The 18662-nt window shown below is 37.5% G+C and overlaps 1 protein-coding gene across 1 annotated transcript in view; it reads right to left on the bottom strand.

Moving 5' to 3' along the window:
* Positions 1-17642, bottom strand: part of LOC149200856 (putative chromatin-remodeling complex ATPase chain) — a 51175-nt gene extending 33533 nt beyond the window's left edge. The window contains exon 1 of the mRNA XM_089401102.1: positions 17511-17642. Within this exon, the coding sequence (XP_089257228.1) occupies positions 17511-17642 (132 nt within the window). The remainder of the gene's footprint in view (positions 1-17510) is intronic.
* Positions 17643-18662: the final 1020 nt, after the last annotated feature.

Genomic DNA, 18662 nt, shown 5'->3' with positions numbered 1-18662 from the left:
AAAAGTACTTAAGACTATCATGATCTGTTTTTACCTTGAAGTGTCTTCCCATTAGGTAGGGTCGCCATTTCTTAAGTGCATGTAGGATTTCCAACATTTCATTCTCATAAATAGCTTTGTGTAAATACATTCCTTTGATTGGACGACTTTTGAAAGAAATGGGTCTTTCTTGTTGCATTAAAACGGTACCAACTCCATTTCCTGAGGCATCACATTCCACAATAAAGGTTTTTGTGAAGTCCGGTGTAGCTAAGACTAGTGCTTGGCATATTGCCTCTTTAAGATGTTCAAAGGCCTTCGTTCCTTATGGAGTCCATGAAAATGCATCTTTATTCAATAATGTTGTTAGAGGTGTTGCTATTCTCCCATGATTCTTAACAAACTTGCGATAATACCCTGTCAACTCGAGAAATCCTCGTAGATGCTTTATGGATGTGGGGATTTTCCATTCCTTAATGGTTTTAATTTTTCTAGGGTCTACCTTAACACCTGCATGAGATACAATATGACCCATATATTCCAGTTCTTGTACTCTAAAGAAATATTTGGATATTTTTGCATATAATTGTTTCTCCTCCAATAGTTTGAACACCATGTCAACATGTTGGACATGATCCTTCCAAGACTTGTTGTAGATTAGTATATCATCAAAAAATACTAACACAAATTTTCTAAGGAAGGGTTTTAAAATGGAATTCATCAAACCTTGAAATGTAGAAGGTGCATTAGTAAGGCAAAAAGGAATGACCAAAAATTCATAATGACCCTCATGAGTTCTAAATGTTGGTTTTGGAATGTCTTCAGTCTTCATTCTGATTTGATGATATCCTGAACGAATATCCAACTTGGTGAAGTAAATGGATCCATGACAGGAATGGGAAATTTATCTTTAATAGTGAGCTTGATGAGCTCCCTATAATATGGACACATGTGTCATGATCCATCCTTATTGTGAACCAATACTACTCGAGCAGAGAAAGAACTTTGAATAGGTTGAATTATACTAGCCTCTAGCATTTTTGCAACCATACATTCAATTTCACTATTTTGGACATAGGGATATCTGTAAGGCCCGATGTTTGGAGGAACACTTCTTAGAATTAGATTAATAGCATGATCATGATCACGAATAGGTGGGAGGCCTTTGGGAGTCTCAAATACCTTGGAATGATTGTCCAAGACTTTTTGGAGATCTGGAGAAATGGATGATTTTGATGTGGGAACCTCTAGTGAACATAATTGTGCAATTATGCCTCGTTTTTCTTTCTTTAGAAGCTTTGTCATTTCGTTAGAGCTGATTATCTTTCCCGGTTTCCCTACGATACACCTTAATTCAACTTCCTTTCCTTGTGAAGAGAATTTCATGAAGAGTTCTTGAAAATTAAAAGCTATTGTACCCAAGGATTGTAGCCATTAGATTCCTAGTACAATATCAACACCACCCATTGGAATGGAAAGCATTCGGCTATTCAATACATATTCTCCCATGGATAACCTTATATTATGGCACTTTCCTGAGCAATTTATAGTTCCTCCACTTGCAACCATCACTTGACACTTTGGTGTTGGATACAGGAAGCAATTCAATTCCTTGGCTATCTTACAATGAATAAAATTATGGGTACTTCACGAATCAATCAACACTATTACCTTTTTCTTCTTGATATGCCCTTCTATCTTGATAGTTTGAGGAGTGGTAATTCTAGCCAATGCATTACAAGATATGGTCGGATTCATTTCTTCTTTTTCTAGGGTTTTTTCCCGGTGTATATCCTCTTCTTTTGATGTTTCTTGTTCCTTTTCTTCCTCCTCTTCACAATATATGTAAAATAATTTCTTCTCGACACACTTATGACCTTTAGTGTATTTGATATCACAACTGTAACAAAGACCTTTTTCTTTTCTTTCTTCCAATTGTTTTGGTGTCAACCTTGTAGGTTGTGGATGGCTAGGGGCAGTAACACTTCCATCTTTATGATTGTGAGTGGTAGGCTTCCTTGTTGCCATAATTTTGCTTTCCATTTTTCTTGCCAACCTGAATACCTTCTCCAATGAATCTGGTTTCCAAAGGCGAACCTCATGTTGGATGTTATCTTTTAAAGTCCCTATGAACACATCAATCCTATTCTCCTCTAGAATATATTTTACCCTTATATTCAATTTTTGGAAGTCGTCAATGTGATCCATCATTGAACCCTTTTGTTTGAGATTTATCAATTGGCTAAAAAAAGTGTTTCTTTTTGTATCCTCATAATGTGCTATCATTTCATCTGTAAAAATAGCCCAAGTGACAATCTGTTTGCGAGAGCAAAGCCATTGATACCATAGAAACTGATTTGGTTCCAAATATAAAGTTGCAATGTGTAACTTTTGTGTGTTTTGCACATTATGGAGATCAAAAAATTGCTCCATCTGTAGTATCCATGTTCCGGGATCCTTGCCATCAAACTTCCTCATATCAATCTTTGGAACATGATGGTTCTTCATCCAATGTTAGAGTCTATGAAATCATGATTAACATTTTTTTTCCTCATCATGAGTTTCCTTTACTACCCTTTCGCCATTAGTAATCATTTCATGTAGAAACTTTGTCAAATCAGTTTTAAAATTTGTCTGCAAATCTTCCATGCCTTTCTTTAAATCATCCATCTTAGCTTCCATGCCATCCATCTTAGCTTCCATGCCGTCCATCTTAGCTTCCACGTCATTCATCTTAGCTTCTACGCCTTTCTTTAAACCATCCATCTTAGCTTCCACGCCTTTCTTTAAACCATCCATATTAGATTCTACGTCTTTCTTTAAACCATCCATCTTATCTTCTATTACTTTTTGTGCGAGTGAAATTTGTTGCACTCGGTCTCATAATTTTGATATATCTTGTTGCATTTCTTCCTCTTCTTCATGAGTCATGCTAGAGCTTTCAGGTTGCTTACTAGGTGTTTCCATTTTCTTTCTTCGGGGCATCAATTACTGATAATAATTCTTCATTATGCCTTTTGAGTTGCTTCAAAATAATTTTTCAAACCAAGTTTATGCAAAAATTTAAAAAAAACTACACACATTTTTTCACTTTGTAGGAGCTTGATATTAAATCTGATGTATCTCTATAATTTTGGATCTCCCAGGTCTGAAATTGCTTCTTGCAGTTACCCTCTGGGTAATCTTTCTAACCCCACAAGTCTAATCAATATTGGATTCTCCAATGATGAGTTATGCCAAATCTCTCACGATGACCTGAGTATATACTAGTTCAGTAGAGCGAACTTGTACAATGTGCCGCAGGTCACTGTTTCAACCTTAGGTTCTAAAAATGATACCCAAACAAACTACAATCCATCCTCTTTCTGTAACTTCTTACGAAAATTCAATCTGATGCTGAGAGCGAAAGTTATGATGATTTTTCCAAGGTGACCTGTTTGGAATGTAATTCGGGATTTTACAAAAACCCTAACTTCCTCAGATTATATCTCCACAAATATAGTGAGACAGGATCTAAAATTCGAAGCCGATGTTTAGATTGATTTCTTCACAAATGGGATTTTTTTTTAGCTTCTGAAACTTTGTAGCGAAAGAGTTATAGTGAGCATTCCACGATAACCTGTTTTAGATGAGATTCTGGAGCTTGCAAAAAACCCTAAACTCCTCAGATCTTATCTCCGAAAATATAGCGAGACAAAATCTGAAATTCAGACTGAAGGTTCAGCAAGATTTAGTCTCAAATGGTTTTTTTTTTTAGCTTCTGAAACATTGTAGAAAAAAGTTATAGTGAAAATTCCACAATGACTTGTTTGGAGCAATGAAACCCTAGAATCCAAAGCTTTGATACCAAATGTTATGGAACCAGCCCACAAAAAGATAGAAAAGATAGATCAACGTCTTAGAATTCAGCCTCTTCGAGGGGGAAACCTCCTTTACATTACACAAATGAACAATTCTTGGATGATTCAAATGAGAAATCCTCCTTTCTATATATAGGAGTCTAAGGGGTCACAATATAACCAAGCCAACTTAACAATAATAGTATAAAGGCACAAAAATAATAATAGAGGGATTATATGGGGCATAATAATAAAAATATGGAGACAATAGGGGCACAACAATAACAATAAGGGATACAACAACAATAGTAATGGGGGAATCACTAGTATTATAGGAACCTAACACATAAGCACATGACTATGCAGCCATCATTCTAGCTAGGGTCTAGTCATCAATGCACGATCTCAATAACAACACACACCACAACCTCATGCATGAAAACCACCATCATTGAGTCACTATACACTTGACCATAGACAAACATGAACATGAATAAGTGATGCATAACCATCCACACATATGCCTAAACACGTTTGATCAAGCATGGGTGCACGATACTTGAAATCAAACCTACAAGAATGATACATGTAACCGGGCATATAATAATGTAACCAAACATAAAAGAATGTAACCAATCATACTACAATGATACATGTAAGTGACATAAATCGACATGTAACCAGTCATATACTCATGATGATGCATTCCACAACAAAACATCAAGTTTCAAATGACGAGATCACTTCAACCATGAACAAAATCATGCAAATGCAACAAGCACATCGAATTCAAGTGTGAGAGAAACACATGAAATTAACATGCATGCATGACCAACACATAGCCCATTTAGTTTCAGGGGTGAGCCATGCTCTAATACCAATCTGTAACACCCTCTTCCCACATCTACCCAAGCAACTGGCCAGCCGAGGTAAACATGCAACGAGAGGCCACTATGATATGACTCGACCTCCTAAGTCACATTAAGGAAGTGCAACCGGTGGAAACACACCATACAAACATTCAATATCAACTATAGGACTCTTAGGAACCAATCCAATACTCTAGACATCTTGCCCTTGGGTCCCACTGAAAGTTTGGACAACTTAAGCCTTGGTCGCTCTCATGTTGTAGGCATGACAATGTCAAGAAACCGAAATTCACTCTCACAGGATTACCTGCTAGCGACCAGAGACTAAATTTGTCAATGATATGCCAACAACTTCGGGATTTGGGCCACTTTTTCAGGCCTAGAGCCCAGGTCACTGCCAAGAATTGAACCATCTCTTCATATCAGTAAAATAACATGGAAATGACAATACTAAAGAAAATACTTGTTCAAGACCTTCACTCGACCCCTACTAGCCATGACATGCATTTCATCAAACATATCGCGAATATGTAATCTACAGGTGTAAATAAGAGTTCTGAGCATAGGGGTCTCATACCTAGCTGAGAATCGCTAAGAATCATTGATGCCTCAACAAACCAACTGCCATTCCATCCATTAGGTCATAGATACATTAATAATTCAATTACAAGTAAAAACATGATGTGTTATGAAACCAGCTTACAAAAAGATAGAAAGAGAGATCCACGCCTTAGAATTCAGCCTCTTCGAGGGGGCAACCTCCTTTACATTACATAAATTAACAATTCTTGGATGATACAAATGACAAAACCTCCTTTCTATATATAGGAGTCTAAGGAGTCACAATATAATCCAGCCGACCTAACAATAATAATATAAAGCCACAAAAATAACAATAGAGGGATTCTATGGGGCACAGAAATAACAATATGGGGGTAATAGGGGCACAACAATATAAATAAGGGGTATAACTACAATAGTAATGGGGTAATCACTAGTATTATAGGGACCCAACATGCCCCTCTCCTTCAAAAAAGTGTTGTCCTCAACGCTTGAGTAGTTCTGGATACTTCTGCATAAAATTCTCATCCTCCCATGTGGAATCTTCAGCGGATAAGTTCTTCCACTTGATAAGATACTCTGAAATTGATCGATTTCGTAGCTGTCGAGTTCTTGTTTCTGTGACTGCTTCCGGTTCCAATATAATTTTTCCTTCCTCGTCAAGTTCTGGCAATATTGTTTGAACTGGGAGCTTGTCGCCTATAACCTTCTTTAAACATGAAACATGGAAAACTGGGTGCAATCGAGAAGCTGCAGGAAGCTCCAATTTGTATGCCATAGTACCAATCTTTTGCAACACCTTGTACGGACCATAATACTTTGGTGATAATTTATTATCCTTCTTAGCTTGCTTTAGGGACATTTGCTTATATGGTTGTAGCCGTAGGAATACCCAATCACCTACATCAAAACTTCTTTCACTGCGATGTTGATCTGCCTGTTGTTTCATTCTATTTTGTGCCAACACGAGGTTATCCTTTAAGAGTTGGAGGACTTGTTGTTGATGTTCGATGTGATGTTCCACTGCCTGAACCTTAGAATTTTCTCTTAAATATGATGTGATGGATGGTGGTTGATACCCATAAAGTGCCATAAATGGGGTCATTTTTGTTGCTGTATGGAAGGAAGTGTTATACCACCATTCAGCCAGAGGCAACCATTTGACCCATTGTGTCTGTTTATCAGATACAAAGCAACGAAGATATCCTTCCAAACATTTGTTTACTATCTCAGTTTGCCCATCAGATTGAGGATGATAAGATGAGCTATGAGCTAACTGAGTACCAAGACAAGAAAATAATTCTGTCCAAAAATTTCCAGTGAAAATGGGATCTCTGTCACTTACAATAATCTTTGGGTTTCCATGTAGCTTTTGAACTGTTTCCATAAATGCAGTAGAAACTGTACTGGCTTTAAATGGATGTGATAATGCACAAAAGTGTGCATACTTGGTAAGTCTGTCAACTACCACCATGATGACACTCTTTCCCTCAGACTTGGGTAAACCTGTGATAAAATCCATTGAAACCTCCTCCCAACGTTGGCTTGGAATGGATAAAGGTTGTAATAGACCTGGTGTCTTAATTGTTTCAACTTTATTTTGTTGGCAAACCAAACATTCCGCCACAAACTTTTGAATATCTGATTTAAGGCCATCCCAAAAAAATTCCTTCTTAACCCTGTGGTAAGTTTTTAAAAATCCTGAGTGCCCTCCTAAGGGAGAAGTGTGCAATTCCATAAGAATCTTTTGTTTTAGCTGGGAATTCTTACAGAGGTATAAGCGATCTTTGTACCATAACGAATCATTTTGCCAGCTAAATGTATCAGAAGTACTGGAATCTTGTTGTAGCTTTCGAATAAGTGCCCACACTTCTTCGTCATTCTTCCATTCCTCCCTTGCTTCGTTTATCCAATCTGGTTGGATAATAGAAATGGCACACAACAATGCTTCCACATCCTCATCCTTTCTTGAGAGTGCATCTGCCACCACATTTTGCTTCCCTTTTTTGTAGATGATTTCAAAGTCATAACCCAACATCTTTGTGACCCACTTTTGTTGCTCTTCAGAGGATAATCTTTGTTCTAAAAAGTATTTAAGGCTATCATGATCCGTTTTTACCTTGAAGTGTCTTCCCATTAGGTAGGGTCGCCATTTCTTAAGTGCATGGAGTATTGCCAACATTTCCTTCTCATAAATAGCTTTGCTTAAAAACTTTCCCTTGATTGGACGACTTTCAAAAGCAATGGGTCTTTCATCTTGCATTAGAACAGCACCAATTCCATTTCCTGAAGCATCACATTCCACAATAAAGGTTTTTGTGAAGTCCGGTGTAGCTAAGACCGGTGCTTGGCACATTGCCTCTTTAAGATGTTCAAAGGCCTTTGTTGCTTCCGGAGTCCATGAAAATGAATCTTTCTTCAATAATGTTGTTAGAGGTGCTGCTATTCTCCCATAATTCTTAACAAACTTGCGATAATACCCTGTCAACCCAAGAAATCCTCGCAGATGCTTTATGGATGTGGGGATTTTCCATTCCTTAATGGCTTTAATTTTGCTAGGGTCTACCTTAACTCCTTCATGAGATACAATATGACCCAAATATTCCACCTCCTGGACTCCAAAGAAACATTTGGATCTTTTTGCATATAATTGTTTCTCCTCCAATAGTTGTAGCACCCTGTCAACATGTTCAACATGATCCTTCCAAGACTTGCTGTAGATTAGTATATCATCAAAAAATACTAACACAAATTTTCTAAGGAATGGTTTGAAAATTGAATTCATCAAACCTTGAAATGTTGAAGGTGCATTGGTAAGGCCAAAAGGCATGACCAAAAATTCATAATGACCCTCATGAGTTCTAAATGTCGTTTTCGGAATGTCTTCAATCTTCATTCTGATTTGATGATATCCCGAACGAAGATCCAACTTGGTGAAGTAAATTGATCCATGCAATTCATCCAGTAATTCATCAATGACAGGAATGGGGAACTTATCTTTAATAGTGAGCTTGTTGAGCTCCCTATAATCTGGACACATGCGCCATGATCCATCCTTCTTGTGCACCAATACTACTGGAGCTGAGAAAGAACTTTGACTCGGTTGAATTATACCAGCCTCTAGCATTTCTGCAACCATACGTTCAATTTCACTTTTTTGGACATAGGGATATCTGTACGGCCTGATGTTTGGAGGAACACTTCCTGGAATCAGATGAATAGCATGATCATGATCACGCATAGGTGGGAGACCTTTGGGAGTCTCAAATACCTTGGAATGATTGTCCAGGACTTTTTGGAGATCTGGAGAAATAGATGATTCCAATGTGGAAACATCTAGCGAACATAATTGTGCAATTACACCTCTTTGCTCCTTTTTTAGAAGCTTTGTCATGCCATTAGAGCTGATTATCTTTCCTGGTTTCCCTGCAATACCCCTTAATTCAACTTCCTTTCCTTCCATAGAAAATTTCATGAAAAGTTCTTGAAAATTAAAAGCTATTGTACCCAAGGATTGTAGCCATTGGACTCCTAGTACAACATCAGCACCTCCCATTGGAATGGAAAGCATTGGGCTAGTCAATACATATTCTCCCATGGATAGCTTGATATTATGGCACTTTCCAGAGCAATTTATTGTTCCTCCATTTGCAATCATCACTTGACACTCTGGTGCTGGATATAGGAAGCAATTCAATTCTTTTGCTACCCTACAATGAATAAAATTGTGGGTGCTTCCTGAATCAATCAACACTATTACCTTTTTCTTCTTGATTTGTCCTTCTATCTTGATGGTTTGAGGAGTGGTAATTCCCGCCAATGCATTACAAGATATGGTCGGATTTATTTGTTCTTCATCTAGGCTTTGTTCCTGGAGTATATCCTCTTCTTTTGACCTTTCTTGCTCCTTTTCTTCTTCCTCTTCACAATCTATGTAGAATAATTTCTTCTCAGCACACTTATGACCTTTTGTGTATTTGCTATCACAATTGTAACAAAGCCCTTTTGCTCTTTTTTCTTCCAATTGTTGTGGTGTCAACCTTGTAGGTTGTGGAAGACTATGGGCAACAACACTTCCGTCTTTATAGTTGTGAATGGTATGCTTCCTAGTTGCCATAATTTTGCTTTCCATTTTTCTTGCTAACCTGAATGCCTTCTCTAATGAATCAGGTTCCCAAAGGCGAACATCATGTTGGATATTATCCTTTAAAGACCCTATGAACACATCAATCCTATGCTCCTCTGGAATATCTTTTACCCTTATGTTCAATTTTTGGAACTCCTCAATGTGCTCCATTATTGAACCCTTTTGTTTGAGACTTATCAATTGGCTAAAAAAAGTGTTGCTTTTTGTATCCTCATAATGTGCTATCAATTCTTCCGTAAAAATTGCCCAAGTGATAAATTTTTTACGAGAGCAAAGCCATTGATACCATACAAACTGATTTGGTTCCAAATATACAGTTGCCATACGTACCTTTTGTGTGTTTTGCACATTATTGAGATCGAAGAATTGCTCCATCTGTAATATCCATGTGGCGGGATCCTTGCCATCAAACTTCCTCATATCGATTTTTGGAATATGGTGATTCTTCGATCCAACATTAGCGTCTATGGAATCATGATTAACATTTCTTTTGTTCTCATCATGAGTTTCCTTTACTACCTTTTCACCATTAGTGACCCTTTCTTGTAGAAACTTCTTCAATTCTTCCATGTCTGTCTTCAAATCTATCTTCAAATCGTCCATCTTAGCTTCCACGCCATTTATCTTAGATTCCACGCCATTTATCTTAGATTCCACGCCACTTATCTTAGCTTCTGTTAGCTTTTGTGAGCGTGACATTTGTTGCACTTGTTCTTGTAATTTTGATATATCATGTAGCATTTCTTCCTCTTCTTCATGAGTCATGCTAGAGCTTTCAGGTTCCTTACTAGGTGTTTGCATTTTCTTTCCTCGGGGCATCAGTTACCGATAATAATGCTTTACTATGCCCTTTGAATTTCGTTAAACCAAGCTTACACAAAAATTTAAAAAAAACTACACACCTTTTTTCACTTTATAGAAGCCTGATATTGAATCTGATGTATCTCTGTAATTTCGGATCATCCAGTTCTGAAATTGCTACCTGTAGTAGCCTTCTGCGTCCTCTTTCCAATGCCACAAGTCTGAGCCAAATTGGATTCTCCAAGGAAGAGTTATGTGAAATCTCCCACAGTGACTTGCTTTTAGACTAGTTCAGTAGAGCGAACTTGTACGACGTGCCACGAGTCACTGTTTCAACCTTTGAATCTGAAACACACACACAAGAAACTACAGTCCGTCCTCTTTCTGTACCTTTTTACGAAATTTCAATCCGATCCTCAGAGAGAGAGTTATGACGATTTTCCCCAGGTCACCTGTTTTGAATGTAATTCAGGAGTCTGCAAAAAGGCCAACTTCCTCAGATCATATCTCCGAAAATATCACGCGAAAAGCTCTGAAATTCGGACCCAAGGTTCAGTGCCATTATTCTCAAATGGGTTTTTTTTGCGACTTCTGAAACGTCACAGAAAAAAAGTTATAGCGAAAATGCCACGATGACCTGTTTGGAGCAGCGAAACCCTAGAATCCAAAGCTCTGATACCAAATGTTATGAAACCAGCTCACAAAAAGATAGAAAAGAGAGATCAACGCCTTAGAATTCAGCCTCTTCGAGGGGGAAACCTCCTTTACATTACATAAATGAACAATTCTTGGATGATACAAATGACAAAACCTCCTTTCTATATATAGGAGTCTAAGGAGTCACAATATAATCCAGCCGACCTAACAATAATAATATAAAGCCACAAAAATAACAATAGAGGGATTCTATGGGGCACAGAAATAACAATATGGGGGTAATAGGGGCACAACAATATAAATAAGGGGTATAACTACAATAGTAATGGGGTAATCACTAGTATTATAGGGACCCAACATGATGAGAGCCACACATGGCTTCTATTATAAAACACATACATAACCAACATAACAAGCACAAAAATATCAATGAAATCATAGTCATATGTACCACATATAATCCATCATAATACTCATAGAAATAAAAGGAGAAATAACCTTTCATTAATGATACAAAATCTAAACTCAGGATGGGACTTCCATGCTCCACCCAATCCAAGAATGGCTAAGCAAAACCTCTCTTCATCCATAAACCCCTGTGCCATATTATAAGCATGAATGTGGGATCTCATAGAACACATCAATCAAAACCATCCAGGGCTTCCAAAGGCCATCCACCTCAACCCATCAAATAGTGATTCCACCTCACTATCGGACATCACAAAACCATCATCAGATTGGTCTCCATCCAAGACTTCCAGGGCTTCCAGAGCATTTTTCCAACCAAGGTTTCCGATACTAGTAACTCAACCCACTTAGGGATTCTAGAGAATTTTTCCAACCAAGGCTTCTAGGACTAGTAACTCAGCCCAAGCTAAGGAAACATAAGAACCAACTGAAAACAAACAATGAAAGTAAATCCACAATCACCATGGCTATCCATGAAATGAAAATTCTAGGGAGTCCACTGTCAATCCCGACCATCCTCCATGCTAATGACAAATCACAACCAAAAATCCACATTTATATGCGATGCATACCAGAAATAGTGAAGGAAACATAGCAACTCAGTACCTGCAAGAAAATATGATGTAACTATTGATCCCAATGCCCTCTTGTTCTTTCCTGCTCTTCCTTTACCTTCTTGATCCAAGAATCCAAGTATACCACACCCACCAAGAGTGCTCCAAGAAAATTCTAAGTCTCCAAGAGTATGAGAGAGAGACAATAATGACAAAGTTCCAAAACTGAACTGACAAAAGGTTACCAACTGATCCTTAGAAGCCTTTTTATGAATGAGGCCTCTATTTTCTTCATTTTCCATTATTTTCCTTCAATTTTCTCCTCACATGCAACCCGTGACCTTTCATCTCCCTTTTCTCCCAATTTCCATTATTTTCATAATTAAATGTGCCAAAAATGGCATTTTTCCTTTCCAAAGCCTTAGCCATTGCCTTTGCCAATTTCCTTAGCCATAAATAATCACAAGTGATCCCCATCACTAGGATTTTTCCCAACATTCAACTTGGAATAAGTGTCCCATCATCTGTGGTTATTATTTTTCCTTTATTTACTTTTATTACATTGAATTTTCACCAGAGTTGTTACAAGATCTATGAATAACGATGAGTATACTAGCAGGTTCTTGGATTTATTGAGGTATATACCTTGTCTTAAGGAGGAGAAACCTAAGATTCAAAGATTCATCATTGGGTTGTCGATAACATTCAAGGACAAGATTGATATTGATGAGCCTAGATCAATGGAGGAAGCCATAAAAAATTTGAAGTGTGGTTATGAGCAATCGAAATATATGTATGAATCCAAATAGGAGTGGAATGGTAATGACAATAAAAAGGGAAAGTGGGATAGGAAGCGAGGAATATTATTGGATACAAGCAACAAAGAAAACGTACTGTCACATAAGAGGTTGAATACAACTGACAAAGGACAAGGATTTTAGTTTGAGGAGTAGAACAAGGGTGATGGCAGGAAGCCTTTACAGTATTGGACTTGTGGCTAGGATCATCGCAGGAGAGATTGTGTGCAACATTAGGGTGGCATACTGCAGATTTATAGTGCTTAAGAAGCACATACAGTTGGGGATGTTGGATAGAGTATTCCTCAAAATTATGCATCTTTGGATAATAAACAGGTTGATCAACATGCATATATTATTGAGATGGAAGGTAAGACTTGTGATCAAGTTGTTTCTATTTTGATTGACCCTGGATCTAACTATAGTTATATCAATCATGACCTGGTGGATAAGCGTGGTTTGAATAAAGAAGTACATGCATATTCTTGGTTAGTGCAGTTGGCTACAGGTACTAAGAAATGATTTCATCATTGGGTAAGAGTTTGTGCATTTGAGTTGAATGGTATGTCTACATCAACGCATATGAATGTACTTCCACTGGGTTCGTACAATATGCTTCTAGGTATGGATTGGTTGTATCTTCATAGTACTAAGGTGGACTGTTGTGATAGGGCTATTGAGTGCTTTGATGACAATGGAGAGTAGAGATTCTTGCATGATAAGAGGAAGGCGGCACAGGTTAGAATGGTTACAGGTATGTAGGCAAAGCACAATTGTAGGAAAGGGTGTGTCTTATTTGTAGTGCATATTTCCAGTGACAAAGGTAAGGATGTTGAGGATGCTGAGGTCTTGAACAGGTACCCAGTTTTACAACAGTTTCAGGATGTATTCCCAACAAATATCTCAGAGTTATCACCTCACAGGGAAGTGGAATTTTCTATTGAGTTGGTACCATGAGTAGCACTGGCATCAAAGGTAGTGTATACATTGAGCACTCTAGAGTTAGTGGAACTGAAGTTGCAGTTGAAGGAAATGATTGACAAGGGTTACATTAGGCCAAGTGTGTTGCCTTGGGGTACACCAATGTTGTTTGTGAAGAAGAAAGAGGGTACCCTCAAGTTATTCATCGATTATGGGCAGTTGAACAAGGTGACGATTAAGAATAGGTACCCTTTGTTGAGGATTGATGACTTGTTTGATCAACTGAAGGGAACGTCGTCGTTCTCAAAGATTAAGGGTTAGTTTTTAACCCTCAATTGAGCTATCTTTTTAGTGCCCAAGGAGCTCGATCTAGCACTTGAATGGATCGCTTGAGCCATTGTTTTTCCCTCCAAAACATAACCTATTTCACCAAAAAATTTGACCCATATCCATGCTTTTGCCCATAATTGATATTAATACATTGCTTTATATAATTTACATGAATACATTAAAATAATTGTCGAGGCCACCTCAATATAATGATCTTCATCTATGTGTTTGCTGAGAAAAGTCATAGGTAGCATGTAGAATCCCAATGAGGCATCAATTAATGGATACTGATTGAATGTCGATGAATTGATAGGATTGTAGTGAGTAAGTCGATGCATGGGTGCAATAATGTGACCAATTACATACCTCTTTATATCTCTTGAAGTGTTTGTTTGCATGGGTTTACTTGTAACAATGGTTGTTATGCTATTCATTACATGAATGTTCTCTAGGGGTGGGGGGGAGGAGGAGGTGTTGCCATGTCCCATCGAGTCATCGGTTGGTGGGGAAATAAAAACACAACATCGCCCCGCCCCCCCCCATTTTTCCACCTTAGTTACCCCATATGCAGGTAAATGTCCCATTTATTATTATTGAATAGTTGATTAATGTTAGTAAATTACATAGATCATAAATCTTAGGTTTCTATGTAATCATGTGATTCATGATGACTATATAGATGGGTGGTCCATTGTGATACATTGAGATTGTAGGGGGTGATAACTTTGATATAAAATGGTATCAAAGTAAGAAGAGCCTATGAAATGGGAAGAATAAAATAAAAATGAGGAAGCAAATGTTTTGTTCATAGAGGATAATATGATGTTGCGTAAGGAAGATTTGTTGCTAGACTTGTTGGAAATGTAACTAGTTTCGGTCTTCATAATTGTTGTTGTACTCATTTCAATATGTATTCTATGTAACGAATAAGAGAAGAAAATAAAAAGTTATTATTTTAAAGCATAGGTTTCATGCTCATTATTGATGGTATTCTAGGTAAAAGCATGTTCGTCATGCTTCTAGGGTTTGTTAGGTCATAGGAGTTACTGTCACGAGTCAAGAAAGTCAACATCATGTTTATAAGACCCTTCTAGGAAAAATGTAATTAAATAAGGAATTATTTTTTAGTCTAGAAAGTCCTGGAAACTCCAAAAGTACAAGTTGGTCCTGGCAGCTTCAAGTCAGCCTAAAGAAGTCAATTCAACCCCTTGTAAAGGCTATAAATACAAGTACTTCGACCGCATTTGTGACTCACTCACTCACAAGTTCGATTTGAAGAAGGAAGTTGGATCTATAGGTCGGAAGCAAGAGAAAAAGATAGTGAAGGTCTAAAAGAAGAAAGGAAGGATGAAAATCTTGTGTTTGGGCTCTATTTCTCACACACATGCAAAGGATTAGGGTTTCTGTAGCTTCCAAGAAGGCCAAAATTGCAGGTTTGAGTTGCAGTATCAATTAGATGGGAGAGAAAGATATTCTGGTTTGACTTCGTTGATCTTGGAAGGAGATGCCTTGATCAAGGAAGACTTCTTGAAGCATTGACTTATATTTTCTGCAACAACTACAGGGCTAAAGTTGTAAAGTCAAAGCAATAGTACTAAAGTTGGAAAGTTGAAGTTCCAATTTGAAGTTGGTTGGTGCTAGATTATTGAAAGACATGACTGGAAGGGCTGACTTGGTACTTGGAGGAGGACTTGGTCTAGGGATTGGGTCTTTGCTATCCCATTTGAAGTAGATTCTATAAGAAGAGAAGATTTTTCTAGGTTTTCCCCTTGAAGGGGTTTTTTCCCTGGATGAGAGCCTCATTTCTGCATTCTATGTTGCTACCATTTTTTTTCTTGGTATTTTTTTAATGAAAATATCTAAATAAAGAACACAAGAAGACTAAATAAATTCACAAGCAAATATTAAGGTTAAGGAAAATTGGAATTAATAGCTGCAACTTTACATTTTTCCAACAAAAATAAGAGAAGGGGAAGAAAGTAACATTCATGAAGTGTCGGACATGGAAGTTGTAAGATGTAGGAATGACAGAATCCCATGAAGAAAGAAATGGTTGAAGAATGAAGAGACTAAAGAATGGTTGAGGCTACAATGCTCTTTGGCTTGACAACCCAATCATCTTTGAAATTTAGACAAAAAGGAAATTAAGGCTAGTTTTGTAATATTTATGTAGAAAATGATTAATAAATAAAGAAAAGAGGCTAAGCACATTGTTAGTGTTTTTTCCCTTCGAGTCTCCATATTTAATTTATCATGTTTATATGATGATATCGTTATTTATTACAATAAATGATCTATCAATTTTTGTTGTGCATACGTAATTAACATCATTAAATGATATAGGTCATACATGTTGTTGGGGTTTTGTATAATCATATCATTTTAATATGACACATGTTAATAGGACACTTTTTTTATTAATCATTTTAATAAAAAAATTAAAAATAGCATAATTACTTTTGAGATAAATCTCAATCTTTTGTTTTGTTTTGTGACTCTTTTAAAATATGTATGGAACTTAAAATCATATGATTCAGTTAATAATTATTGATAATTAAATTAAAATCTTAAAGTCTTATTCTAAATGCTATCACCATAATTATGTAAAAGAAAACCAAATACCAATAATAAATTTAAGATTGATAAAAATATTTAAACTATGACATTATTCATAACTTAAGCATGAGTGTTAGTCGGAATCAGGGCATTTTTTTCAACAAAATTGACGTTAGGAGTGCTTGAACCTTGTTTTTGATGGTGGAAATAGATTGAGCACCATAAAAAACTGTTATGGATGCTTGAACCCTGTTTTTGATGGTGGAAATAGATTAAGCACCATAAAAAACTGTTAGGGCGACCAAAATCTTGAATCTTGACAATAGTAACCTAAATTTCCAAAAAATTCAATCAGATTTATAATCAAAATCATGCTGAAATTTCCATTATTTTTCTAGCAAAAATGACACATCATTAAACTATGCTATTATAAACTAAATACACAACTAAACCTAAATTATAAAATATAAAACATTAAACAACGTCATTCTAAGTGAATCTAAAAGATTCAAGCTTACTTCTTTTAACCAATATTATTGTGTAAAGCTATTTAAAATAAATTAATTAACACATTAACATTTATTTAAAAATTCAAATAGAACAAGTCATTATAAAAGTTATTCTTATTTAAAATAAATTAATTAACACATCACCACTTATTCTTATTGTAAAAAATTGTTATTATAAGCGAAACAGTATAGGATTAAGACCGGAAGCTTAGCCGCATCTTTTCCCTAATTTTTCAGTCAAATTTTTAGCCACACGCCATTGTCTTTTACGGTCTTTCTATCTCCCGCTCTATACGCCAATTTCCGCGTTTATCGCTGCAAGACCAGCAATTTCAATACCGTGATTTCTCTATCCCTTCCTTCCAGTTTACGGCTCGACGCCAATTTCCGCGTCTATCGCTGCAAGACCAGCGGTCAATACCGCAACTTCCTTCACCCCTCCCCTCTCCTCTCCCGCTCAATACGGCGATTTCTCCTCTCCTTCCGTGTCATTGCTGCTCTCTTTATATCTCCGCTCTATACGCCAATTTCCGCGTCTATCGCTGCAAGACCGCAACTTCCTTCGCTCAATACGACAATTTCCGCGTCTATCGCTGCAAGACCAGCAGTCATTACCGCAAGTTCTTTCTTCTCCTCTCGATACGCCAAGACCATGACTCAATAGGTCTTTCTATCTCCCTTCACCGCAACTTCTTCCTTCACCCCTCTATACGGTCGAGTTACTTTATCTTTATATCTCCCTTCACCGCAACTTCTTCCTTCACCCCTCTATACGGCAAGACCAGGACTCAATAGGTCGAGTTACTTTATATCTCCCGCACTTTCCGCGTTTTTACGGCCCCACACCATTTCATCTTTCCACTTTCTTCGAACTTACACATTTTCAGTCAAATCCTTAGCCACAACGCCATTGTCTTTTCCACTCTGTCACGCACCACGGAGTCAATACGTCGAGTCAATTATTAGCCACACGCCATTGTCTTTTCCCACTCTCACCACGGAGTCAATCGGTCGAGTCAATACGGCAGTTTCCGCGTTTTTACGGCCCCACCCAAGACGCCTAGGTGTCAATACCGCGATTTCTCTATCCCTTCCTTCCGTGTTATTGCTGTGAGAGCCGCTCTCCTCTCCCTATAAATATGTACATATGTCTACCAACACAACTCACTATTCATCCTAAAGGCGTTTTGAGTTTCTGAGACGGAGAAATGGATCCTAAAGGCGTTGTTATTGTGATGCTACCCTGCTTCCTATTCATGGTGGCCACTCTAACTGTAAGTGCAGCAGCTGTTAATTTGAGTAATGATTCTGCTTCTTCTTCTGATGAATTTGCTTTTAATGGACGTGCTGTGCTGGACGAGAAAAGTGACAAATTCCGATCATCAATGGACCGTCACGAGAAAAGGGATATTGAAGCTCTTCTGGCTTTTAAAAGACACATCAAATCGGATCCATCTGGAATGTTGTCCAACTGGACAGCAGAGAACTCACAGCAGGTGTGCTCCTGGCATGGTATTACCTGCAGGAAACACACTAGAAGAGTTGTCGCTGTAATACTTCCCAATACCAGATTCGATGAGGATGAGGATCACGGATTGAATGGTACCCTTTCCCCATTTCTGGCCAACCTCTCCTTATTGCACACGCTGGATCTCTCTGGTAATTATTTTACAG

Source organism: Pinus tabuliformis, chromosome 2_1 (assembly GCF_031772625.1).
Source record: "Pinus tabuliformis cultivar Carrire ecotype Pingquan chromosome 2_1, CPIR1, whole genome shotgun sequence".
NCBI classification, from domain to species: Eukaryota; Viridiplantae; Streptophyta; class Pinopsida; order Pinales; family Pinaceae; genus Pinus; species Pinus tabuliformis.
This window is presented reverse-complemented; position numbering and strand designations above follow the sequence as displayed.